General features: G+C 40.5%; 1 protein-coding gene across 1 annotated transcript; it reads right to left on the minus strand.

Moving 5' to 3' along the window:
• Window positions 1–1,011: 1,011 nt before the first annotated feature.
• On the minus strand, window positions 1,012–22,376 carry LOC125768455 (sortilin-related receptor-like). The gene is made up of 14 exons (XM_049436149.1): window positions 20,873–22,376; window positions 13,067–13,324; window positions 12,841–13,002; window positions 12,650–12,773; window positions 12,180–12,570; window positions 11,845–12,108; window positions 8,840–11,764; window positions 8,607–8,769; window positions 7,563–7,842; window positions 6,773–7,486; window positions 6,443–6,702; window positions 5,251–5,519; window positions 5,008–5,173; window positions 1,012–4,939 (listed from the first exon to the last, which is right to left on the minus strand). The coding sequence occupies exons 1-14, from the start codon at window positions 21,311–21,313 to the stop codon at window positions 4,619–4,621; spliced, it is 6,738 nt and encodes a 2,245-aa protein (XP_049292106.1). The 5' UTR covers window positions 21,314–22,376; the 3' UTR covers window positions 1,012–4,618.
• Between the last annotated feature and the right edge of the window lie 4,805 nt (window positions 22,377–27,181).

Raw genomic sequence — 27,181 nt, forward strand, 5'->3', positions numbered from 1 at the left:
TTTAGGCTAGTGTGGTGTTTTAAATGTGTCAAAGCGCATTGAAGTGTGTTTGTGAAAGCAAAAATGCCAATAGAAAAAAAGTGTTGGTTGTTTTTCGGTTAAAAAGTAATATTCTTTTTTCAATAAATTTATTGTTTATTGCGTAAATTCGTGTATTTTAAAATGCGGCCATTTTAGACGCGTGTGGTGTTTTAAATGTGCCAAAGAGCATAGAAGTGTGAATGTGAAAGAAAAATGCCAATAGAAAAAAAAAGAAAGTGTTGGTTGTTTTTCAGTGAAAAAAAGTAATGTACTTTTTTGGCAATAAGTTTATTACTTATTGCTTGAAATCGTGTATTACAAAATGTTGCCAATTTAGGCTAGTGTGGTGTTTTAAATGCATCAAAGTGCATTGAAGTGTGTTTGTGAAAGCAAAATGCCAATAGAAAAAAAATGCAAGTGTTGGGTGTTTTTCGGTGAAAAAAGTAATATTCTTTTTTCAATAAGTTTATTGTTTATTGCGTAAATTCGTGTATTTTAAAATGCGGCCATTTTAGACGCGTGTGGTGTTTAAAATGTGCCAAAGAGCATAGAAGTGTGAATGTGAAAGAAAAATGCCAATAGAAAAAAAATATGCAAGTTTCGTTGTTTTTCAGTGAAAAAAGTGATGTCCTTTTTTGGCAATAAGTTTATTGTTTATTGCTTGAAATGGTGTGTTACAAAATGTGGCCATTTTAGGCGAGTGTGTCAAAGCGCATTGAAGTGTGTTTGTGAAAGCAAAATGCCAATAGAAAAAAATGCAAGTGTTGGGTGTTTTTCGGTTAAAAAAGTAATATTCTTTTTTCAATAAGTTTATTTTTTATTGCGTAAATTCGTGTATTTTAAAATGTGGCCAATTTAGGCTAGTGTGGTGTTTTAAATGTGCCAAAGCGCAAGTGTGTATGTAAAAGAAAAAGGCCAATAGAAAAAAAATGCAATTCTCGGTTGTTTTCGTTGAAAAAAAAATGTCCTTTTTTGCAATCAGTTTATTGGTTATTGCTTGAAATCGTGTATTACAAAATGTGGCCATTTTGTCGCGTGTGGTTTTTTAAATGTGTGAATGTGTCTTTGTTCACAGAAAAAATTCAAGTGTTTTTTTGTGCCAGAAAGCTATCAAATTATCTTTTACTCGGGTAAGTGAACGACATTCAATCAGAAATATCGCCACCCTACAAGCCCCCACAACCTTTAAGGCCTTCAAGGGCCTCTAAGAGGGTTGATCCACCCCTGATCACAATTCCTTTCCCCGTATGATTGGCTTATAAAGGAGTCGCCTAGTGTCTGACACATACACAACCATTTTGATACAAAAGAAGATAAGATACAAGATATATACAAGAACAATTGTAGCCGTTTTTCTCGAATTGATCGGCATAAACGCATCAACTATCGTCCATAGACCTTCTTTGTGATCTTTTTTGGTTTGTTGGTAGTAGCTCATAATAGATGACCCCATGCCGGTTTCACCAAATTCACAGAATGATCTTCTGGCCATATGTATTCATCTTGGTCGAGGTTTCGATTCTTTGCTTTTCATAACGCCATTGGTTTACGGAAGTTTTGCAGCTATTTTTCATCGCCATGAAGCGTTGGCACTCCGAAATAGTGAAAACGGAATCATTTATCAATGATCACAACATTATCAGCCACTTCTTCGGTTGGATCGTCCTGGAAATGGATCGTACCGACCGTAATTGTGATTGTATTTATCTTATCACAGTACAGATGTTTGGATGATATCCAACGCCCTGGATGGATATTCATGGATTGTCCTGGAATCAAATGTTTGAAATGTATATTAGCTGAAGATTGTGTTTAGTTATCCATTCCCAAACGTTTGAGGCTCTCCAGGATGTTCGTCTTCGTCTTTAAGAATAAATACCGTCCAAACCACTTCCGACAAGATACTTCAGCTAGAGCAACTTCAATCATAGTTCGATGCTTTTAAAAGTATTTTTCTTTTATATTGATATAAAGAAGTAAATCATCCTTTAGGATGACACTTCAAAATGACACTATTTCCAGATTAAACAAAAATGTCACAAAGTAATGACAATACCTGTTATAAGAACGCTACGAACCCATTTGCATCCTTATTGATCTATAAATTAAACTTTCTTTCCTTGACATGTCCCACCGGAAGCGCAGCTAATTCGATAGTTAATAATTCAAATTAAATTCAAATGATTAATTGATAATAATAACAAATTGTTCTTCGTTTTCTGTGATCCCATCCGTCGTCCACTGATACTGTGACACCGTCGTCGTCATGCGGACGAGTTCACTGGACTACCGGGTAATAGGGATGGCACACACACACACATCGCACCGTTTATTGTTTCGCTACTTATGGTTAAGTTGATCATTATACAATTTCATTCAACTGACGCAGGACGCACTATAATTTTACACTACCACTTCTTGCGGTAAGGGAGCACCAGCATTTGGAATTGGTTGGTGTGTTTATTGTTTAAATAGTTTCAATATCTATAGAAGCCAAAATGAAAGATTTGAACGGAAGTATCTCTGTCTATCATCACCACGTTTCGTTATCCATCACGCACCTTTCTCTCTCTCTCTCTTGCGCTTTCTATATCTGTCTCAATAATCAAGCTGTAGGTCAGTTTTGACCAAAAAAAAACCATAGATTTACACACGGAAGAAGAATATATAAGGAGAAAATTACAGCAATTTGTTTTCTAGCTCCTTCCCATAGTATTGCCCTATTAGTTCACACTGCAAAGCCTGTGCTGTACCTTGAAGATGCAATCATCACTATGTTTCTATCGACCCTAACATATCCCATGATGGAACATTTGCGTATAATCTCTTTTGCGAGCTTGTTGTTTCTAAAAGTCTGTCTCTCTAACTAAACCATAGTCCAATATTGCTCATCAGCTTTAAAGAAAATAAGAAACCAAATACCCAATTCCACACCATAAATAAACCATTGCCTTTCTAGGACAGATATAAAACGATCTTCTCTTTCCATCCTTTAAGGATCGGTGACCCTTTACGCCCTTTGTTATTCATATTTTGTTTTATGTGTGTGTGAGTGTATTTTTTTTACAAACAAGTGGTCACAATTTCACAGTCTGTACACAAGCACAACTTTCTTCCATGTATGAGCGAAGAACTCGGCTTAGGATTTTACTTTACAGTTTGCAAAAAAAAAAAAAAACGTAACCCGCACATGTTCCAATTTACTGTTTATTTTATGAATTATTAGCTTCCCGTTTTCTATTCTGGCTATTTTGTTTTTAATTAGTACAATCCTGCTAACATACTACATACTATGAAAGAAACTCGCGTGAATTGCGATACCCGAACATACATAGTTATATGTGACAAGTGTAGTGAAGAAAGCAAAACAGGAAAACATAAACAGAATATACATAGTTTACATACAGAGAAGCCTGTAAATTGTAAAACAGCTTGTGATAATAATTATCAAAATTGTTTTTTTTGTGGTTGTGTTGATATCATATGGATTTAGATAGTGTCTCTGGCTCTTTATCTTGCAGTATGCTAAACACACACGCACCCATCCGCATAGACCACCGTGTTTTTTATTTGTTTTGCTAGTCCATTCTACTACTGGCTTTCCTACATTAAATAAATCTATTTCAATAAAACGAACAACACATAAATACAAAAAAAAAATTATTAGTTTAGTCTTTCAGTTTGTTTGCTTATGCAGCTCACACACTTCCCTCCTAACCTTTGTTTCCTTTATGTTTCACTTTATGACTTTGCTTAACGCATGCTTTTCTTTACTATTCTCGTCTCATCCTTAATGCGTAATGCTACGTTTATGTTTTTGTATTTCTGATTTTACTTTCTTTAGTTACTGTCTTTGCTAGGTTTTTTCTTTATCATTATTCGGACTTTCTCTCGTTCCAACTAATATCGTTATGCAACTTTCGCGCAAAGCTGACTCGTTTAAATGTACGCGAAGGAAGTTGGAGTCGTATCAATATGTATCAGTTCTGTTCGCTTCTAGTAGTTATTAAGGTCATTGCACTAGTTTTGATCAGTTTGTTGATTTTTTTTGTGTTTTAGTGATTTAATTATAATTAATTTTAAACTGGATTGAACGGATTGGAAAAAAAGAATTCAAATGATAGGTAATAAGACTTAAACCACCAATTGGAAGTCCGTGAATTCATAAGTGTCATAAATTTTTGAACGTGAGTCAATAACAAACTATGACAAACGCAGTTCTCAAAATTTTTATAAATTAATGCTTCGTTTTTGATTACACAATCTGAAATAAGGTTATACAAAATCTAAAAAAAAACAAACTTTTACATATTTGATGCTATTTTGTGATCTAACATGGAAAAAACAGCTGACCAAAACTGTTGCAAACACCTCATATTTCTATTTCCCTCCTTTTTTTCCCTTTGATTCCGCTTTTCTATCCTATTATCAATCACACACATACACACAAACGCACACGAATACACACACGCACTGCTTTCACGGCAGGGTGACACGCGGAGAACCGCGGAGATCTACTGTAGCACGGAAATCTATTAATATCTGCAAAACCCGTGTGTGTGTGTATGTGTAAAGCTTAGAACAATGTACTTACAATTTAAGCAATCACTAGTGGTTCATCGTCGGAGAAACTGCGCGGCACCTCCTGATGCTCGTGCTCATCATCGTCCAGCGTGCAGCCGATGCGGGTGGCACCGGTCCGCGTGTCGTAGTGTGAGTTTGCGAACCGGCTGAACGAGCTCTGGAGCCGCCGGTGGCGCTGTACACCGTACGCTAGCACGGCGATAAGTACCACCACAATCACGGTCGGCACGATCCATTTCCAGGACGATCCGACCGACGAGCTGGCACGCAAAGGTGTGTATCGATAAATTTCTTTGATAAATGTTTCCGTCTCCACTATTTCGGAGTACAGACCCTGGTGTAAAGAGAACATTGTGTTAAATTTTTGCATCCTGAAATCTGAAAGAGACGTCGAGAACTTACCTGATCCGTTTTGAGTCGAACGCCAAGCGTTAAGGGTTCGTTTTCGATCCAATTTAGTTGATACGGTTCGATAAAAACGGGCGGTTCTTTGGCCGGTATCGTAAGTCTTGGAGGTACTGAACTGTTGATGCCTCGGCCTTCGTACACAATGATTTCATACGAGTAGCTAAAACAGAAACAAAAAACAGTTTTTGGTTATTATCGACTGAAAACTAATCGATGAGCAAATAAACGAACACTTACCCATCATCTGTAAAATCTTTTACAGTTTTCCAATAAACCACGAACGTTCCGTTGTGTTCCTCCCACACCTGCAATTGTTCCGGCGCCGGCAATGGTGCGGAATACGCAATCATGCTAACTGCCTGCGCATTGGGAATGTCGGTTGATACGGATATCTCGTATGCCGCACCTTTAGGAATCTTGCGGAATACATGTACTATCGTTTTGTTGCTAGACGGTTGCACCGTCACGACGGATGTTTTGTTCAGCGTTAGTTCGCGCACCGTTATCTAGGGGAAGAAAGTAGAACAAGTCGTTTGTTTCATTACAAAGATTTTCACTTTCTATTGCACATTCTTGCTTCTTCTTCTTCTTCTTGGTGTAAAGACCGTTAAGATCTTGACGCACATATCTGGCTTATGATTCTTAGTTTGTCCACGTAGTCCTTGCTACGGGGGGGGGGACTGTCCGGATGGGATTTGATCTAGTGATGGGAACTCCGGAATGGATTCATGAATCCACTCCGACTCCGACGCATAAAAACTGGAGTATGCTTCGAAGCAATTATTCCGGATTATTCCGGAGTTGACTCAGAATTACTCCGGAGTCGGTATAGGAGATACCCCATTTTAACTCCGGATTCAAGTTCGGTTAGTGGCGCAGTTAGCTGAATTGATTCCTCCATCCCCTGGTCATCAATAATGCCTGAGTTACTCCGGAGTATACTCCAGAATGTCTCGGAGTTGAATTACTCCGACTCCGGGAATATTGAAGATTTGCCAATCACTAATTTGATCTGCTTCTGAATTGCTACTTCCCGCAATACTTACAATGTATGATGGGTACGCGCCCAAATCCAAAGTCGCCACCATACAAACGAGGTGGCGGTGGTCGAGGTCGAGGTGGTCGAGGTTTTGATTCTTTGCTTTTCATGACGTCATTGGTTTACGGGAGTTATGCAACCAGTTTTCATCGCCATGAGGCATTGGCACTCCGAAATAGTGAAAACGGAATCATTTATGAATGACCACCCCCTCGTCAATAATGCCTCAGTTACTCCGGAGTATACTCCAGAATGTCTCGGAGTCGGATTACTCCGACTCCGGGAAAATTGAAGATCCATCACTAATTTTATCCCCGGTCCTGACGTGTGGGTCCTGATCACCTGGCCCCTGGGTCCCTGCACGTTATTGCTACTTCCCGCAATACTTACAATGTATGATGGGTACGCGCCCAAATCCAAAGCACAGCTATGCTGCCATTCGATGGTCATTTCTTGACTAGTTTCGTTTATTACAACTGTTAGTTCCTTTGGTGGTAGCGTACGATTGTAAGCCGTTTCCAGTTTGAGCGGATTGCGGCCGAGGGGACCCGGTCCGATTGGACCGACGATACCCACACTGACCAGATACGATTGGCAAGGCATCAGGCCCGTCAATTTAATGCTGCGCGATGTAGTGTTAATACGAGCGGCTAAAACAGAAAGAAAGGAAAGGAATTAGTGTTGGAGAACGTTTATAAAGTGTTGCAATTATGTCTTTACCTTCAAACAGCGCATCCATGCTTGTACCATAGTATACACCGTACACCAGCTTACTCGTGTCCAATCCTTTTGGTTCGTTCCACTCCAGCAGCGCATAATCGTTTGTTTTCTCCTTCAGCTCTACGTTCAGTGCCGGTAGCGGTGTACCGCCGAACGAAACGATCGTCGTTTCATGCTGGCCGAAAAAGTTTTTCACGTACGCTGCCACCTTGATGACGTACTGCGTGCCGGGTACCATATTGTCCAGCGTAATAACAGTCGCATTTTGTACCTTTATCGTTGGCAGTACGGGATAGGTTTGTGGCAGTATCGGTACCACCATGTACCCATCCGCATTGCTTACCGGTTTCCATCGCAACGTTACCGATTTGGCCGTTTTGTTCAGCACCTCGATGCGTGTAATTTTCTCCACGAACGAGGTACCGTCGAACGTTAACGGTACCATAACGGAGGAAAGCGATTCGTGCTTACCGTTACGTGCCTTCACCCAAAACTCGTACACCACGTAGGATTTGAAGTCCTTATCGATGACGACACTTGTTTCCGATGCGCTCACCTTCACGTTCTGCGCCGGTGTAACGTTCTTCGACTGCGAGCGGAAGTTCACCGTGTAACCCTCGAGCCGCCCATTTACCTCCTTCGGTGGATCCCAGCTTACCAGCACACGAGATCCGTTCTGCTGAATGACTACGACGCTTAACGGTGGTGATGGAACTGAACGGGTAGAAGAAAAGGACATAACATTATCGTCAACGCTCTACATTTTCTGCATAACGAACATCGAACTTACTTCCTTCGGTGGTCGCTATTTCGTAGTAAATGTACGGTGGTGTGATCTTCGTTTGACCCTTCACCCGTACGTACGCCGTCACCGTGTAGGTGGTATAGGGCTTCAGGTTGGTAAAGCGGTACGACGTATCCGTTATCCAGTTAGTGACATTTTTCCACTCATTGTTGTAATAAATCGAGGGTAAATATTCGTACGTTACATTTGCGTCCAACATGATCCACCAGTAGATAAGGAAGCTCGTCGAGTTTAATGAACGTTGATCGACACTGATCTGTGTAACCTATAATTAGACAGAAACATACATTAAGCGACTGCCATTAATTACGTAACGGTTCGTGGTAATCGTCGTCAAAGATATCGGTCATGCACGTGTGCTGGAAACCCTGTAAAATGATAAGGCACTTTTGTGAAACTTTTATTTTCCTTTCTTGGGAAATTTGAATCAGAATCGATTCCCCACACAAAAGCTCAAGAAAGCGGGACGAAATTCAAATCTATCACACATTCTAATTCAACTTGAAAAGAGTTCAGAAATACAGTGGAACATCGATTATCCGTACTCATCGAAACTCATCCCTTACCGCATAAGCGAATGTCACGGATAATAGGCACAACTCTTTTTACTGATAAATGTTAGTGTTTAGTGTGTAATGGGTGGATTTTTTTTCTAACGCTAGATGTTAATTTTCTTAATTGCACTTTGCAAAATAAATCTGTTCTATTTCGTCGAACTTGATCATTCCCTATTGAGGTTTTAATTTCTTGCCATGATTGGTTTTGTAATTAACATGTCAATTCGCCTTTGGAACTGTCATTTCCGAGCTGCACGGATAATGGGACAAACGGATAAAAGGTACCCGAATAATCGGCGCTTCACTATAGCTCCATATTTCCCTATGGCGTTACATTACCCCAGCGTTACATTTTGTGACAATTGGGATTGTCAAAAGCTCTTATTGTTTGTGTGACGTAATGAATGGATGTTTCCACCCTCTCCGCTTATGCAATTAATATTATACACCCTTAATATTTATTAGATCGTACCTGATAGTATTGTCGCCCTTTTCGATTACCCGGACAATTATCCTCATCCGTTCCGTCGTAACAATCCGGTTTACCATCGCACAGGAGCATCAACGCAAAGCAGGTATTGTCGCACGCAAACACACCCGGATTGGTACTACAGTTCCGGTTTGTCGTCACAGATCTGTAAAACACAAAACGACTTTAAAATGTCTGCTTAATCGAAAGAAAAAATAAACTCCAGAAATACTTACGTTGATGGTTTAAAGCTGCACTCCTCATCACTACCATCGACACAATCCTGTATTCCATTGCAGAACCGATTCATCGGAAGGCACATACCATCCGTCCGGCAGCGGAAATAATTATTGCTGCACAGCTTCTGGCTCGGGCAGTTCGCCTCATCTTCACCGCCCGTACAGTCGCTGTACCCGTCGCACACGAATCGTTTCGGAATGCACGTGCCCGAATCGCAGCGGAACTCGTGCAATCCGCACGTACGATCCTTGCGCCGCGTTGGAGTCGGTGCGACTGGATGCAGTGTCGTGCCGTTAGTGATCGTGGTTTTACCGATCTCGCTACACCCATCCTCATCCGAGTGATCCTCACAATCGTTAACCCCGTCGCACTTCCACCAGTACGGTACGCACCGTTCGTTTTTACACTTAAACATCCAATCGTGACACTCCTGGCCCGGCATTATGTTGATGCCCGGTTTTTTCGCTTCCGGTTTCGTTTCGCCCAGGATCGCTTCGCAGTCCTGCTCGTCACTGCCATCCTTGCAATCCTTCGCACCATCACACTGCCACGTTTTGTACAAACACTTACCATCGCTTACGCACGTAAACATCCACGCTTCGCACGTGTTGTTGTTGCAGTTCGCTTCATCCGAACCGTCCGGACAGTCTTGTTCCGTGTCGCAGCGCCACTGGTTCGGCAGGCAGGTGTTCGTAACGTTACAGCGAAACTCGTCCGATTTGCACTCGATCAGCGTAACGTTCTTCTTCTGACAGTCCTTCTCGTCCGACCCATCGCGGCAATCATCCTCACTGTCACACACCCAGCTTGGTTTAATGCAGCGCCCATTGTCGCAGGTAAACTCACCCTTCTTGCAGTTCGGCGTTTTGCAGTTCTCCTCATCGCTACCATCCTTACAGTCCTTATCGTAATCGCACAGATAATGCTTCGGTATGCACTGCTGGTCTAGCTTGCAGGTGAACATGTGCGGCGGGCAGGCTGGTTTCGCTGCCGGACAGCCTTCCTCATCGCTACGATCCTCACAATCATCCTCACCGTCACATTTGTAGATCTGCGGGATACAGCGCGTGTTGTTGCAGCTGAAAAACTTCGGCCCACAGGTTTTGCCCGTCCGGGCACATCCATTCCCTTGGGCCGTCGTTCCGGCCGGGCATGTACACTGATCCTTTACCAACTCCATACCATCCGGGCACAGACAGCTGTAGGTGTGTTTTGGACCTCCGACGCAGATATGCGAACAGCGATCATTCTTCGTGCAAGCGTTCGTACCGACCTGTATCGTATGTCCGTACACCTTCATATCCATCAGATTGGCCATACTGTCCGCAACCAGTTTCGCCATTATACCGTGATCTTTGTCAGCAGAAAAGACCGAGTTTTGCTTCCAATCGTCCCAATACATCACATCCTTCAGTACGGCAACCGCGAACGGATGCTGCACGTACGGATCTTGCTGCATTACCTTGTGGAAGTTTTTACCATCCAGATCGCTGCTGGCAATGTAATCTTTGCTCGCATCCACCCAGTACAACCGTTCCGCCATATAATCGATCGTAACGCCGTTCGGCCACGCAACCTGCGGTTTTGTGAACAGTTCCCGCACATCAGTACCGTCCATGTTTGCTCGCGAAATCGACGGTCGAATCGAATTCCAATCGGTCCAGAACAGATATCCTTCCATCGGGTGTACGACGATACCGCGCGGTTTGTTCAGATACTTCCCATCCATGATTGTGCGGCGAACGTTTGGCGTACGATGGGCACCGGCCGGTGGAATCGTACCCGGTGGCGGAACACGTAACGCTTCTATCATCAGCCGCATCCCATCGACAAAGTACAGCACTTCCGAGATCCAATCGTAAGACATACCCTCAACAGACGACAAACCATTGTCCACCAACGTTTCCGGCGTCGAGTTCCCGTTCAGACACTGGCGCCCGATAACGTCCGTTAAAATGTCCGCCCAAAATACACAGTTGCGCTTCAAATCAAACTCAATGGCGATCACATTTTTAAGCCCAGGAATGGCAAACTCGGTGCGCGTATTGTTGTGCCGCAAATCGATGCGGGAAATCTTTTCCCGCTGGGCAATTATCAAAAACTCATCCGACTGCTCCATCGGGCAGGGTATCGCCTGCGGTAGAAACTGGGACGCAAATCCATCAACACACACGTCGCCTTCGATCTTTCTGTAGCCGCGCGTACGATTGTAATACGCGCCCGGTTTGCACGATTTCGGTACCGCGTACGGATCGAAGTGTGTCATCGTTTTGTTACGCACACAGAACGAACGCTTCTGGCCGCTGCGCACGAAACCATAGTCACACTCAAAGTCCCAACTGTTGCATTCGCAAACTTCCTGCCGAATGGGCCGTTCGTACCCGAGCCCATTGTGGCAGTTGGCGTGCGGTTTCCGGCGCTGATACGTATCCTGCCGGCCGAGCACACACGGCATAAAATAGTCACCGGAGTACGAACCGGGCGTCCAATATTTGTAATCATCCTCCGTGCAGTTCGCGGTGAATGCATTCTTCAGATCGAGCTTTATGATTAACCACCGATGCTCGTCCTGCTCCGAACCGAAGAGCGTAAAGATCGTACCGTTTGCTTCGGCTTCGCGCATCAACCCGTACACTTTCAGCTGGTTGCCAATGAACGGTGTCGAGTGCCACCGTTCACCCTCATCGGTGGAGTAGAGGATTTCGTTCGTTTCACCCTTGGATTTGAAATATTTCACCGCCACCAGTATGCCACCATGGTCGCCCATATTGAAGAAGTAATAGTTCTTTAGAATCTGTTTCCACGTTAGACCGGCATCGCGCGAAATGTACACTCCCGGGTGGCCTTTTAGTGATTTGCCCACCACACCAGAAGCCATAATTACACCTGGAGCCGTTTTTGAACTCATTATCGTTACGGATCTACAAATAAAGAAACAATAGCATTAACTAACCAATCCAACAGCATCCAACAGGCTGTAGAGAGATCGAACGTAACACACCTGCTCACTGGGTATAATGAGGAAAACTTCTGTGTCACGTGCAGGCTACAATCTTTACCACAGTTCAGCAAAGCTCCTTCATCATCCGTTTCCGGAGCTTTAATTGTTCGCCACGTAGTACCATGGTCGAACGTTATTACCGACATTAGATAGTCCGGTGTAATCGTTTCAGCGACCGGCAGACGGATCATCTTCGATGCGATGTAAATTCCCCGCAAGCCTTCCACTCGATACAGATCAGTAAACGCTGTTTCAGAAGATTTACTGCAGAAATGAAAATAAGGAGTCTTATTAATTTCCACCTCATATAAGCTCCGGCCAGTGAGAATACTTACACCAACCAACTGGATCGCCAGTTCAGATCAGGAATGTAGGTGAAAATGTTTTCCAAACTAGGCACAAACTTTATGTCCGTCATGTCGTCGTTCGATTCGGACGCGTACAGATGCGAAATGCGCTCCGAGTGTACCACCGAAATCATAATCCTGCGTCCTTCAACGTCCGCCACATGGTAGCCCCGAATGTCCAGCTCGGTTTGAAAATCGGCCTTCACAAACTTGCCCCGTTTGTACGAGATAAGCAGCTGGGTGCTGTTGGGCAAACGCTGGGACGCAAACATAAAGTCTTTGTTGATGTGGAAATCTTCCACCTTCTCGATCAACACATTAAACTGCCTGTTACCGGTGTAAAGATCGGCCGCATTGAAGAAGATTACCGATGAAGTGTCTGAAAAATGTACGAATAGAATTTCATTAATTCATGTTCCATAAACGGGAGAAAAGAGTATCCTGTTTAGGTTACTTACTCGTTGGTTCTTTCCGTTCCACATACAGATGGATGGGAACACCATCACCTGACGACCATAGGAACGATTTAACATAGCTTTGAAGAAGTGTAAACGATGCTCCAAAATCAGTTGTATAATAAAGCTGTAATAAAGAGTAGAAAAAAACAGATTATTCACTGCAACTGTCTCGCACCCATTGCAACACAAACCTTTCTTTGAGGATCACGCTTGTCTAATACGAGAAAGGTTCGCCTGTCGGCATCGTAGAACGACACGTCCGAGGGTGTAAAGTCGAGCTTTTGCTTCGTAATGGTAGCACCATAATCGTCCGATGTAAAGATCGCTTGATTCCGGGGATCAATAAAGACAATCTAGAATAAACAATTAATTAATCCCACTGATATTTCATAACTTTGATGAAAAAAAAACACTTACCGTGTTAAACTTTTGATGAGTGAAAAATTGTTCCACCGTGGAATTTGTCATTACACCGCTGATGTTAAGCATGAAATGAGCCGTCTTGTCCTCGAACGTATCACCGTAGTCATTGGACATGAAGATACGCGATGGAGGCGGCGGCGGTGACTTCATGTCCGTATCTGGAGGTTCTCGGGCGAGACAGATCATAACGTCCGTACCTTCGCCCAACCAGTGCACGATCAGTTGCCCATGGGAATCGTTTAGATTGGTCGTCTGAAAGTGTAAAGGAATTACGATTTCGATGAGTTATGTGGATCATGCTATAATTGACTTCATTATGCTATAAAGAACGATCTAAGTCTACAAATGTTTGATTTTGGAGATTGTAGAAATTCATTATCGTGGTTAGAATGGCGGAAGAATCTCCGGGAATTTCAGAATTCTTACTGGTGCTGAAGAGGACATACGTAATTTGAAGCGGCCTTAGGAAATAAACTTCATGAAACTCCAGGAAAATAATTCCAATAAACTACAATTGTCTATTCTAGATCTTGAAATGTGGTGATGACTAATAGAGGTACTCCCCAAGATACGTTTATATAGCGGACTATGGAGATCGTCGGAGTTCCAAGTCAAATCGTTTCTACTTCAAATTAAAAAGCGAACTCTATTATTTGTTAAGACTCTGAGACAAAATTTTGACATCTGCTAAATACAATCAGAACTCGAAACAATGACTAAGAATATTCAATTTAGAGACTAAAACTATGTAGATTTAGTGATTAAGATGTTCAAAAATGTCTAAAATTATTAATTTTTTTTTTTAATGATTACTTCAATCAACTAATCAACAAACTACTTCCACCAAAACATTCCAAGGAACAGTCAACATACAATCAAAATTAAGCGTTAAATCATCGTCTGAGATGTCTTCCCACAGGATGCGAGATTGCATCGACCGATGAGTAATCGTAGATCTTTTGCACATTTACTTCACTGTTGCCGATTGCAAAATAAAAACAGACCCATTTCAGACAAGCGGACAAAATTGTTTGCATCCTGTGTAGACACAAACGCCCGTTGCTGGTGAAGAATTCTTATCGAGCGACACACAGCTCTAGCAATTAGAATGCAACAACAATTAGCTCTGTCATTTCCCGCCCATACAAGCCAAGATCTCCATCGAGCAAATGCGTTATGAATCTGCTAAATGAATCATACACACTGCTGTTAAAGTGTATTTCCTATCACACGTTACCAAGTGTTCTAGTCGGCGGAGTCGGAACACAGAGTGTCTGTAAATGTTTTTCATACACAAAAATGCTATCGTTAGAACAACTATAAAAGTTGAGTCAGCGCGTTTGGTTGTAATGGCGTTAAAAATTTCAACCCACTTTTTACCTTCCACTCCACTCTATTTCTCTACGTACTGTATGTACGTCGGAAGGGGTTTGCAATAATTGGCAGGTTCTTTGTCCGCGCGAGTACAGTCGTTATTGAGTCGTACTGTTTTGGGGGTGCTTTTGCTGTTTCTTTTCCCCAGTCCCCTGCCTATTTCACCGATTGCCGTCACCGATGCATAACCAACTTTGCTCAAATGCTCCCATTTTTTTTTGGGCGTTCGTATTTTTTGGAAGATAAACAACAAAACGTTGCAAGTGCGTCGTCTTTGCTTCAGCTGAACGACACAGAACGAATAAAGGCAGAACCACGCAGGACTGTTGTAGAGAGAGGCTAACAGTGGGCAATATTTGCACATTTCATATACCGAAATGCAAATAATGTTTTATGTGATAATTTTATTGGAATATTTTTTAAATCATAAGCCATATCATGTGCCATAATTCCATAAAAAAGGACAAAAAAAGTCGAATTGAACAGAAGCGTCAACATAACAATACAAAACACTTTGCAATTACTAATCAATGGATAAAATCTGCTCCAAATCAACCGATTTGGAAAGTGATAATGAAACGCTAAAAGATTCCATTTCACATGTCTCGGTTGGACGATGAACACGAAAATAGAAATAACCTTCTGCCTCATGTTTGTTTGTTTCCATTAGTTGTGTCGCGTATTTTAAATCGGGCAATGTGCGCGTTGTCTAATGAAAGTGCGACAATCGATGGCAACACGCATTGGACTGTTAAACAAAACGAGCAAATTAACCCTTAACTGCTTGACTGTCACCGTGGTGGTTACGCTTCGACGCTTGATCTAGTAACAACGAAGATCGTGGATCGAATCTCACCTACAGATACTAATATGGATTCAACTGCTACAACTTTTCCACCATGATGAAAAATAAATCTAGTCAGCCATGATGATGATACGTTGAGTTCAGAAGAAGAATTTTCCTTCGAGTAAAATAAAGTTTACTTTGAAATTAATTAAGATACGTATATTATTACAGTGTGTATCATGAAGATCTCAAATAACATCAATTACCGCCCGCGTTGTTTTTCATTTATTTACCACATTTTTGTCTCAAAGTAAAACGATACAATGGCTTACAGCACCATTCAAACAAAGCGAATCCAAACAATCCGTATCAATCTCACAAGGTTTGTTTATTTTATTTCGTAACGCAACAAAACGCGATACACTTTGAGTCACTTTGCTTTGACTCTCTTTGCTAACCGTGGCGTAAAACAGTTCAGCAGTTAGTGCATAATAATGATCCGAGAAGACCTTACGCCTATATATATATGAGACAAATTGTGATTAGTAAGCAAAATTTGCAAAGGGGCTTCTCGTTGTTTTTGTTCTGTCGATGAAGCAACGCTGAAGCTGCTGATAGTATCCAAATTCCACAAGTGTTGAACACAAAGAAGCTAAATTCTTAGAAACATTTGATGAATAATAAAACTCGACCCGGTTTACGATTACGCACAACGTCATCGTATTGTGACATTTTCTCATTTGCTGATTTGAGCATTTTTTTTTTTTTCAAAACGTTTGCATCGCAAAATGGAAATTTTTATGTTGCTTTCTTCCTTGTAAGAAAAGAACGAAAGCGATAGTGACACCAGCAAAAAGGTTTAAATTGCATGACGAGATGAATCAGAACACGCTTATCTGTTGCTACACATGGTGAGATGGAGGATTTCTTCCTGTTTCTCTCTCTCCCTCTCTATATGTGTCACTAAACAGGCTTTCGATCCAGTGAAGGAGACAAGAAAGCGTCCGTTTAGCTAAACTGCGCTTGAAGCCGCAATTGAGAAGAGTAATACGATTGATAAGGGGACTTTATTGGATGCTTCCGGGATGGAGGCAGCACAGTCGAAATATACAAACCGGTACACGGGGCAAAAAGAGAAAAATCAAACAACGCCAACCAAACCGCACGTGTGGAACAAATCAGTTCCAGCTGCCGTAGATGAAAAAGTTCATCTGTTGCTAAACCAACACGTCACGGTTACTATGGTAACTGAAGGAAGAGATCGGAACGGATTCACAGGTACAGATTTTTGTTTTACTAAAGATTGAGTTTCTTATTTTGAATCTTAGTGGACAACGTAACGATCGAAAACGAGATGAATTTCGTTATAATTACTACCATGTGTAAATGTTAATTCGATTCATTTCGTAGACCATAAATGACATTGGCTAGCGTGTGATTCACGATGCAATTAGCATTCATTTCAGCTGTTTCATTTTTGGTCAATTAACACTGCCATATGAGACACTGTTTCGACAAGAATTTCGTAAGGCTGGTGGCAGTGCGTAAGTCGTACGACCATTTTAATCGTACGACCAAACCGAAGAGGTGTCATTGCTCATCCGATTTGGTCGTACGACTTTTTTTTTGATTTGGCAGTTAAAACAGTATTAAAATACAGTAGAACCTCGATTTTCCGGGGTGATCGATGATCGTTTTCCACGGATAATAGTACATTTAGATATCAAGATCATTTAAATATCTAGATCAAGCGTATTTAGTATCTATATACGATACTATCGTTGTCCTTTTGATGCTAAAAATGATTCTGGATCAAGCAAATTATTATCAAACAAGAATTAAAATTTGGAAAGTAAAATAAAATCATTTCAAATACAGTGGAGCGCCGATTATCCGGGTAACTTTTAACCGGCTGTTCCATTATCCGTGCAGCTCGGAAATGACAGTTCCGAAGGCGAATTGACATATGAAATGCAAACCCGATAATGGCAAGAAATAAAAGCCTCTATTGGGAATGATATAATTTGCTCAAATTCGAAAAAAAGAACAGATTTACTTTGCAAAGTGTAAATAAGAAAATTAACATCTAGCTTTATAAAAAAAAGTCTATTCATTACACACTTAAGATTAATATTTATCAATAAAAAGAGTTGTGCCTACTATCCGTGATATTCGCTTATCCGGCTAGAACTGAATCGCGATTAGCACGGATAATCGGCGTTCCACTGTATATCGTTTATTGCCGATTTTAATAATTTTAACCAACCTGACAGCAGTACAAATGTTCACCACGGTTGAACAACTGTCAATTTTCGGCGCACGGTTAATCCGCCTCCGGATAATCAACGTTCTACTGTAATTTGTTTACATTAACATCGAAAAAATAACATCCATTTCGCGTTTATACTAGCGAGTTCAATTTGACAGAAGAAGTCGTACACGACCATCCGACGGAATCAAAAAAAAAAATAATTCGGTCGTACGAACAAAATCGTCGTTCGATTTTATCTGTCAAATCCCATACAAAATTTGGAAAAAACAGTCGCATACGACTGAGCACTGCCATCAGCCTAAGCGAAACAAAACGTGACTGATAATTTTATTTATTAGGGAACAATACTCGTAATAACGTCTCTTAACTGGAACTGAAATTAGATGTTAAATCTGTTTTCTAACAATTGTTAGTGTACATGTCTCTTTCTGCGGGTACCATCGTTGAGAATTTTTGCGAAGAAATATAATGGACTCATAATAATTGAATAGCTTCAGCTAATTACATACTGTCCGGAATGCGGGATGATGGTAGCTTAATTTATATGGGATAACCGATATAAAAAAAGCAGATGTTTTGCAAGATCCTAATCTACTCACCACAGGAAGTCAACTACTGTTTAACATTGCGTGTTACATGTTCGTATGCTGATGCAACGAAGGGTCATATTTACAACGGTCCACCTGACGAAACTATCCGATTACAATAACCATCAGTTGTGCTTGCACTGATATGTCCATTAGCATACCACATTCAAACAGAAATTTTTGCAAGCGACAATTCATTATGCTCACTTCTGGCACCTGTTTAGGTTAGGTGTGCCTTTTATGAACCGAAGAGTGACCTATCAACAGACATGATATACTGTTGAAATGTGATATACTTGGCGGTATTCGCTCTGCTTGCTTTGCAGTAAATAAAAGCAGATAAGCTGACCATATGTCCGGTGGTAAGCACAACGACCAGTGAATGTGATGGTGCTTTCATTAAGTTTGCCGTGGTTAAATAATGAAAAATCTAAAAAGGATTATAAATACTTGAACGAAGCGATAACACCTGTACACTGTCGTGAAAGGTAAGCAATGGGGAACACATTTAGACTTTTCTTTAACTTATCACAGTTAATACATCATCGTTATCGCAAAGATAATTGCTTGTCTGTGCTTCAATATTTAGTTTACAACGTAATTCGAGTAGGGAATGGGTAAGAAATAACTAGTCATGAGCATGATCCCTGGCAGGGTAAATAGCGTGTTAGAACTATTTATCAATAAACGACGGAATAACATGCTTGAGTTGTGTTAAAACCCATTTATCCATTACAAAAAAGTAACATACAGTAGTACGTCGATTATCCGGTGGCGGATAAACCGTGCACCGAAAATTGACAGCTGTTCAACCGTGGTGAACATTTTTACTGATGTCAGGTTGGGTAAATTCTTAAAACCATCACCAAACGATATATTTGAAATGATTTTATTTTACGTTCTAAATTTTAATTTTTATTTGATAATAATTTGCTTGGTACAGAATCATTTTTAGCATCAAAAGGATTGCAATAGCATAGCATATAGATACTAAATACGCTTGATCTAGATATATAAATGCACTTGATATTTAAAGGGACTATTATCCGTGGAAATCGATTAACCGGCATCAGTACGGTTCCGAGCCCCCCGGATAATCGACGTTCTACTGTATTTAGCAAAACGATTATAATTTTGATGAATCAGAAAAAAGACAAATTGTGCCATAAATTAAATTATAGCAGATGAATCTGAAATGAACAACGAGGATTTTTCGTTTTCTTCTGGTGGAACAGTGGCTTTTGTCATAAAGATTTTTATGAGAAAAATTACAATACTTTATTATTTTCAGTAAATTAAATCTCTGTAGCTTATAAAAACTAAATAATCCAAAAATAAAACCGCGAAATGATAAAAAAGGAAAAAAGAATTAAGAAAATACAAATGAACTAGTAAATGAGGATAGAAAATAATCATCAAACTAGATAGCAATAAAAAAAAACAATAATAATGATAAACACCGCAATAAAACTTGAAGACAAATGATAAAGGTAAAGAAAATCCGATAAAAAAACCATTGCAAAAACACATATCGTTATCAAAGCAAACAAATCTCTAGTTGTTTGCTGTAACACAACTGTAAAGAGATAACGCCAATGTGTAGCAGGATGAGTGGCAAACAAGGGTGAAGGAATTTTTGCTTCTTCCTTTCTATTTTATTTTAAAACGTTCTAACGTGCTATAATCACAAAGCAGCCTTCCTTTTGCGCATGTACAACAACAACAATAAAAAAACAACGCACATTTTAAGGTTACCGATCTCACCCATACAGCCGCTAATAATGGCCATGGCCAGTCACTCCTGGATGTGTTTGATTTGAAGGGAATATCAAAGAAAATCTACGCTTGTTTACAATTGTCGTCAAACCTCCCCCACCCACCACCCCATTTCAGTTGTCAAACATGCTGACTCGCATTATCTGCTTCGGGTTCTTTGTTCGTGAAAATGCGAATTTTCCTAGGAAATTTTGTCCCTTTATAATTGCTACGCTGCGTATGTAAAACAGCTGATTATCGTATTTTGCATATCGTCATTTTAGTCTGTAACCATTTAAACTATTATACTTAAGGTAGCGTTACACGGCAAACAATGTATGATGCAGCGTACAGTTTTAAGCGGGTAGCATTAAAGAAAAAGTTTTCACACCCCAATAGACGTCGGTAATATATACAAAAAAACAAGTTGCTTTTGTTTTATCAACCTAAACCTGCAGCCTTATTTTATCATGTGTCAGCATTATCTAGGCATAAAACTTTTCAAACGCATTATCGCGTTGGAAAAAAAAACAGAATTTCACAACCGACCACGGGACCTAGAAAGCGTAATTTCGTAGCAATGTGCAGGTACGGAACCGATTACCGACAGGCCGACACACACGTAAACGACCTGCCAATAACAAAAAACAATACCCTCGATGGAACTGTGTCACTTTTCGATGTGTGTCCCTGCTGCTGCTGTTGTGGCGATAGGGCGAAGGGGAGTAATGGTTGCGGCGGCTTTTGTTGTTTTCTTTTTTTTCCCCCTTCTTGGTGCGAAACACAACGCCATTGCACCGAGAATGACGTTTCGCTAATTAGAGATGAAAACGTTTTTTTTTTATCTTTTCTTCCTCGTGCTTTTTTTTTTAAATTCTCGATGCAACGAGATTTGATTGCTTTTCAGTGCGTTTTCTATGAGACGCAAAAAAAACCCGCTGCGTGCAGATGCGTTTTGATGGTGTGTGCACCTAAAAGAAAGAGCAGAAAAAGAACGAAGCAAACGGCAACCAAGGCCTACTTACCTTTGCCTTGATTATCGGCGACGGGGAAAATTCCGATGATACCGTATTCTTGGTCGATGGTGTTGCTACCGTCGACGCATTGCCACCGCCAGATGTTGCTGCGGTGGAAACATTTTTGTTTTGTCCCGTGCCACTGTTGACGTTCGGTGCCGCCGTATCACGCCGTACGCGGTGCTGCAGCTCGTCACGCAGCAAAGGTGACCGGGCTAGTAGGGCGGCCACCTCCGGATCGGCATTACCGTGCTCCAGGTCGCCCAGTGACAGTGTGATCGTACGCGGTGCCCTACGATGCGTCTCCACGTCCGGTTCCACGTGCAGAACGGTCGGTGGGAAACCGTGCCGACGACCGGTGGCATGTTGCTCCGTTAGCACGATGGCACCGTGCAGACAGAGGACGGTCAGCAGTACCGTTAACCTCCGCCACACCACCGGACGCGCCATTTTGCGCACTCGATGTTGTGTAGCGCTATGGGCGAAACGATGGCGTACCGTCGGATTGCTTGCTCACACAAAACCCTTCGCGATTGTCCTTTACGGGGCACAAGTTTCCAACTGCAGTGTATAATGCAGGTGTGTTTTGCTTCCGAAGAAGAATGGAAAACTGACAATCACAGCCGTCTGCTTAGAAACAGGCGAAAAGTGTGCATTGAATTTCCCCCGCACACACACACACACACTCTCACGCGGTATTCAATTAAATCCCGTGGTGGTACAACGTGAGTAAAAAAAGACGACCAAATAGGTTATCCTTTCGTTCTGTACAGAAAATCACTTCCAAACACACTAAACCATCTCACATACATACACGCACACACGCACACACTGTGCTTTTTTCCTATCGAAACTCTCCACACACCAAGATAGGGGTCGGGGGGCCACGGGGATGATGATGACGATTGGTGCAGTGTGTTGTTTTATCTATAAAATATCCTCGCTTTCGACAAACCCGCACACACGCGCGCAACAGTCGACCACGCACACAAGCACACGCACGAGCGCACAGGCGCACACACACACACTATACACCACGGACGATTTTTTCTTCGCTTTTGCACCGAGGCGTCAAATAATAATAATCACGTTCACGAGAGGGCTTTGAACCAGCGCTTATCGGACGCAACACGGCATGCGGGCTGGATGGATCGAGAGATTAAGAGGGAGGGTACGAAAAGAAGAAGAAGAAGAAAAAAGCAGATCAAACTACTCTTTCACCGCTAATAATCCAACAAGTGTTTTGATTAGCGATGGTTTTCTCCCCCACGAAAATCACGCACTCTTGATCCCCCGTAGGTGTCGGTACGTACAAGCCCGCAATCGTCCAGCAAAACGTACCGCACCGGCACTGGTACGGTGATGCGTAGAAACGGACGACGTTACACACTGACCGCAACGGAGTACTGCGGTGTTTGTTTCATAATTGACAGTCGCCGCAAACACACACGAAAAAAACCCTTTCCGTTCCTGCTGGTTGTGTGATTGAAACGGTACTGAACGGACCGTGGGTAGTTCTCATGTAATTGTTTTCGCTAAACACATCAGCAGCGGCACGGATAAAACGCACATCACGCTGATGCGGTGATGAAGCTGTGGTCCGCGGCGTTACATTGATTAGGCGTTACGCGGTTTGACAGCTGGAAGCGTTACGGTTTCAATGCCATTTTGAATAGAACGTTGAAGGAAAGGGATGGTTTTCACAGTGAAGGGCTGTTTTTCACGTATAGTTTTGTCTTTTATCAATATTTCTTACTTCTCTTGATTGACTATATATTAAATTACATTATTAAAAATCAGGCATGCATTACGTAAAATTGTATTTTAAAAGTCTCGTTCGCTTCAAAACTGTACTGTGTTAGTTAAAAGAAAAATCCGATCGAAATTGAAACGCAATTACTATTCCAAGTAGAATAACATAAAATTTAACCTATATATTGAATTCTTTACCTCGAACGCTGCTTATGCATTGATTTTCACCAGTCAGTTCCTTTTTATTGTATGTTTAATGCTTTAGGCCTTTTTTGTAAGATATCCTATTCGAAGCAACTACAGTGGAGCGCCGATTATCCGGATACCTTTTGTCCGGCTGTCTCATTATCCGTGCAGCTTCTGAAATGACAGCTTCGTATCGAATCCAGCCATGTTTTTTTTAATGCATGAGATCTGCTTTATACCCGTGTGTACTTTCCAAGGAACAGGACGTACACACATGTGTACACTGTGTAGAAAAGTAATAGATTTCTGGAAAAAAGGACTATTCTTGATACCTTATTTTCATTGGCTTAGAAATTGGAAATTAACGGATTGTATAAAGATCGGAAAAATCTTCAAAAACTATCATGTTTCGAACATGTAGGCGAAGAAAGCGCAGAGAAGTGGATACTAATAGATTCTAATTATTCTGGATATGAATTCCAAAGCGACACAGGTATTATTATAGGAACAAGCAATACGGACGATGAATCTAATTCAGAATCAGAAGATGAGTAACTGATCAACCCTATAGATTTCAACTCTGCAAAATCGTATGCTGATGAGTTGTTAGTACTCATGAACAGCAAGGACAGCTACTTAAACATAGGAAAAATAAGAGGAAATATTAAAATGTATTATATAAACGCATCCCTGTCAACCAAACCTTGTGAACATTTAATCCGTGTTGTTCGATTATTCGGCCACCTTTGAGTCTCAACATGCCCGGATAATCGGCGCTCCACCGTAGTAAAAACAATTCTCAAACAATAATACCCATTTGAAGCTGAAGAAAGTACATTTTTAACATATTTTCAAACAGTTTCGGATGTAAATTATTTTAAAAAAAATAGACATTTTCCCAGCAGGTTTTGTATTTTTGATATGAGACACTTGTTTAATACCTTTATTCACTAATCGATCACGTTCAGCCAGCGGTTACGGTTGGTTTTTTTATTTGCAATATGCATCCATGCATTAGTTAGTTGTGTGTTGGTGGTGTAGCGTTCGATTTGGTTGCAATTTGTTGCATTTTTAACGGGTTTTTTTCTGTTTTGTTTATGCTAAAAGTTTGCGCCTTCAGCCTTGAGCTGCTGGGTGAGCCATACATTGTTATCGCTGCTCTGAAGCTATTGTTTATTGCGGGAGAAAGACTTCCCAATGTTATTTCGGCATGTGGTGAGGACCGGTTTTAATGTTCACTCCGAGCACAGTACATCATCGAACAGTTTGTTCTCTTGTTATTGTTTGCTACTTTGTCTGTTCCCTGCTAGCGCAATACTAACAAATGATAAAGATTTGCTTATCTTACGACCTATTAAATAAAAGTTTTGCATTGTAGAAATGTAAATACAGTATTTGTATTTTTCCGAGAGACTGTGTGTATGTGTTTGTGTATATATATCGTTTTTTTTGGTTTTGTTTTTTTTTAATTTTTGCATCAAGATAACACGCGATACCAAACATTTCCAGAAGAGGTTTTCCTAAGAGCTTATCTCATCAATGTTCGTACTTCATTCGCTTATCTTCTAATCTGCCTTGGGCAATTTACTCCTCCGTCGGCTAAATGTGAACTTTTAAATTAAAGTTTGCGGGAATCGTTTTCTCCATTTAATTTTTATTCCGAATTTTTCCGAACACACTTTACTGTTTTTGCTTCACAATTACCAGCAACTTGCAAAACCACAACTGCACACGCAAAAGACGTTCAAAACGAACAGCGAAAAGCAAAAGAAGCATTTATCTCATTACTAGTAAGCGCTCATTACATCAATTACTACTAGGTTTTGCGAAATGCGCACAATTTTGTGAGTGTGTGTGTGTGTTTTTTGTTTAATTGGTTTTTTAATCTTGCTAGAAGAATAAATGCTTCACATTCTCCTTCGACAAAATTATTGAATTGTTCTTGTATTCTTTTTATGTTTTGTTTTTTTTAGTTTTTAGAAGTTGATCATGAATTCCAATTGTTAGAATAATTTGTACCCAATTTTTGTATCACTTAAATATCGTTATGTTTTTTTTCTTTTTTTCCCCCAGGTTTTCCCCCGTTTTTGAATCTGCTGCTGTAGATTCCTTTCACATCATGCTGTAAACACGCATACGCACACAAACGCAGGTATGTAAATTATGTTCCAAAAAAAATTGGATTTTAACAAAAAAGCGTACGCAGAGTAAGTTAAATATATTCACGTCCATTTCACGAGTGGGACCTATTATTATTATTTTTTCTTTTTGCATAAAAAGTGCACTTTCTTTCCTTTCACCATCTTCTTCTGTGTTTCTCCTCCAAAGGGCTACACCCACAACACTACTATCTTTCTTGCACCTTCCTTTTCCACACTGCACGGTAATACTCACATTCGGCTAAATTGTCGCAAGCGAAAGCAAAACGAAAACAAATAAAAAACCAAAAAATCAACGTACCGCTTAATGCTTATTTTAAACGTAATGCTTATTTATTCCACTTTTCGTTTAATCGTGTTCCTCCTCTTCATATATATATATATAGACTAATCATAATAATAATAATAATAATAATTATGCATTTGTATCATTTTTTACTTGCGTTTCTAATCATAGGCTGGCAGTTTAAAAATATATAATTCATATTTAAATTTGATTGAATTTTCTCCCTTCTGTACGTTTGTAACACACATCGCATTCGAATCTCTCTCTTTCGGCGCGTTATGTTGTGTTTAGTTGCTATAATTTAGATGCTGTTTGCGCTAGTAAACGCTTTGTTCCTTCCTTGCTTTTACGGTCAACTTTATTCTTAGCTTTTTTTTGTTTTGCTTAATGCATCTTAAAACGAAATTGGGGTAGAGCGGGAAGGGGATATTTGTGTTGTGTTTGATTTCATTCTTGTTTTATCGGTGTGTGCCCCCTTACTAGCTATCCTTTTGTTTTGCACTGCGAAACTAGCTTTTACTACACATGATCATTGTTTTTTTTTAATCCTTTTTCATTCTTTTTTTTCGCCTCCATACTACTACCAACCACTAAGATAATGCATTTTTAGCTTCTTTTTTCCACACCTTTTTTTTGCTTAAGCATATCAAAACAAAACAAAACAAACAAAAAAAAAGAAGCAAACAAACAGATAAATTATACGTTAATCAATAAATAATACACACGCTCTCCCCTGTGCACATGCTGCGAATTACTTTAATCATAGTTTCCGGCGAACACGTTCGGTTGTTGTAGCGACGCGTCAGGGTTGGCTTCGTTAAGACGGGATAGTAGTAATAATGTATTTGTATGTTGTGCCACAAAAGCAACATAAGCAGCGGTAGCTAAACTGTTTTTTTCTCGAATATTTCTCATCCTTCCATTTCCAAATTGCAACTAGAGCCTGAAGAACAATTAATCAAGCGGACAATGCGAACGTTAAATATACAAACACACACATCAATATCGTGTACTGCATGCCACTAATGTGCTTTTCCTCCACTAGTGACATTGTTGATAAATTGCTTTAATCGTTGCTTTATTAAAAAAAAGCACAAGAAATCATCGGAAAATATAAACACAAATTATTTGCACATGGCAAATGTAAGTAGAAAACTGTGGCTGCTTTAAAGTGAATGTTGTATTCAAATTACTTTAAATCGAAAGTTTACATACGACATGTTGCTGCCGTTCCTTTTCTTGCGGCAACCTACACACAAACGTGCGTATAAGCTGCCTTCCATTCCGAAACAAACTTCCCTCCTCGCACGCTTTCGAGTTTCTTTTCTTACGAAACGAAACGGAAGCCTTTTATTTTTTTTCCTTTCTCGTTTTCTTGTGCTGGGTGTTTTTTTGTAGATTATCATGTTTGATTTTGCTTTTATTCATAGTTCAAACGCAACTAGCAAAAACTTTGCCTCACAACGATGCGACGTTTCACTGTCACTATCTTGTTTTGTTTTCTTGTTTCTTTGATAAATTATTCATTTAAATAAATATATTACTACCATTACTCTTGTGTCACGCTACCTTTCATCTTTGTATTGATTTGCAGGTCCAGTTTCAGTTGGAAATTTGCACTATAAATGTTTTTCTCTTTTTGTTGTTGTAACTCATGGCGTAAATTTACCGCACAATCGTATATGTGTGTGTGTGTTCTTATAACATCCATTTTTACCTATTGTTTACGCTTCATGCTGTCTACGGTTTTCGCGCTACTGCTTACGTTACGAGTTTATCATTCAAGTTTGCATTTTTGTTGGCCTCAAACACCATCATCATCATGTACGTTCCGCATCAAAACTATACATGATCTACAGCACGGAACGCGACCGAATCGGTGCTTTTACACTTTTATAGTTTAGTTTTCTTGTTTGCTTATAGTTTTTTTCTTTT

Source organism: Anopheles funestus, chromosome 3RL (genome assembly GCF_943734845.2).
Source record: "Anopheles funestus chromosome 3RL, idAnoFuneDA-416_04, whole genome shotgun sequence".
Lineage (NCBI taxonomy): Eukaryota > Metazoa > Arthropoda > Insecta > Diptera > Culicidae > Anopheles > Anopheles funestus.

Bases quoted from the DNA above. Each gene is read 5' to 3' on its own strand.
- LOC125768455 (XM_049436149.1), bottom strand. From the start codon at position 21,313: ATGGCGCGTCCGGTGGTGTGGCGGAGGTTAACGGTACTGCTGACCGTC. The intron at 12,774-12,840 runs GTTTGTGTTGCA...TCTTTATTACAG, and splicing joins AGCGTGATCCTCAAAGAAAG to CTTTATTATACAACTGATTT. The intron at 7,487-7,562 runs GTAAGTTCGATG...CTACCCGTTCAG, and splicing joins AATAGCGACCACCGAAGGAA to TTCCATCACCACCGTTAAGC.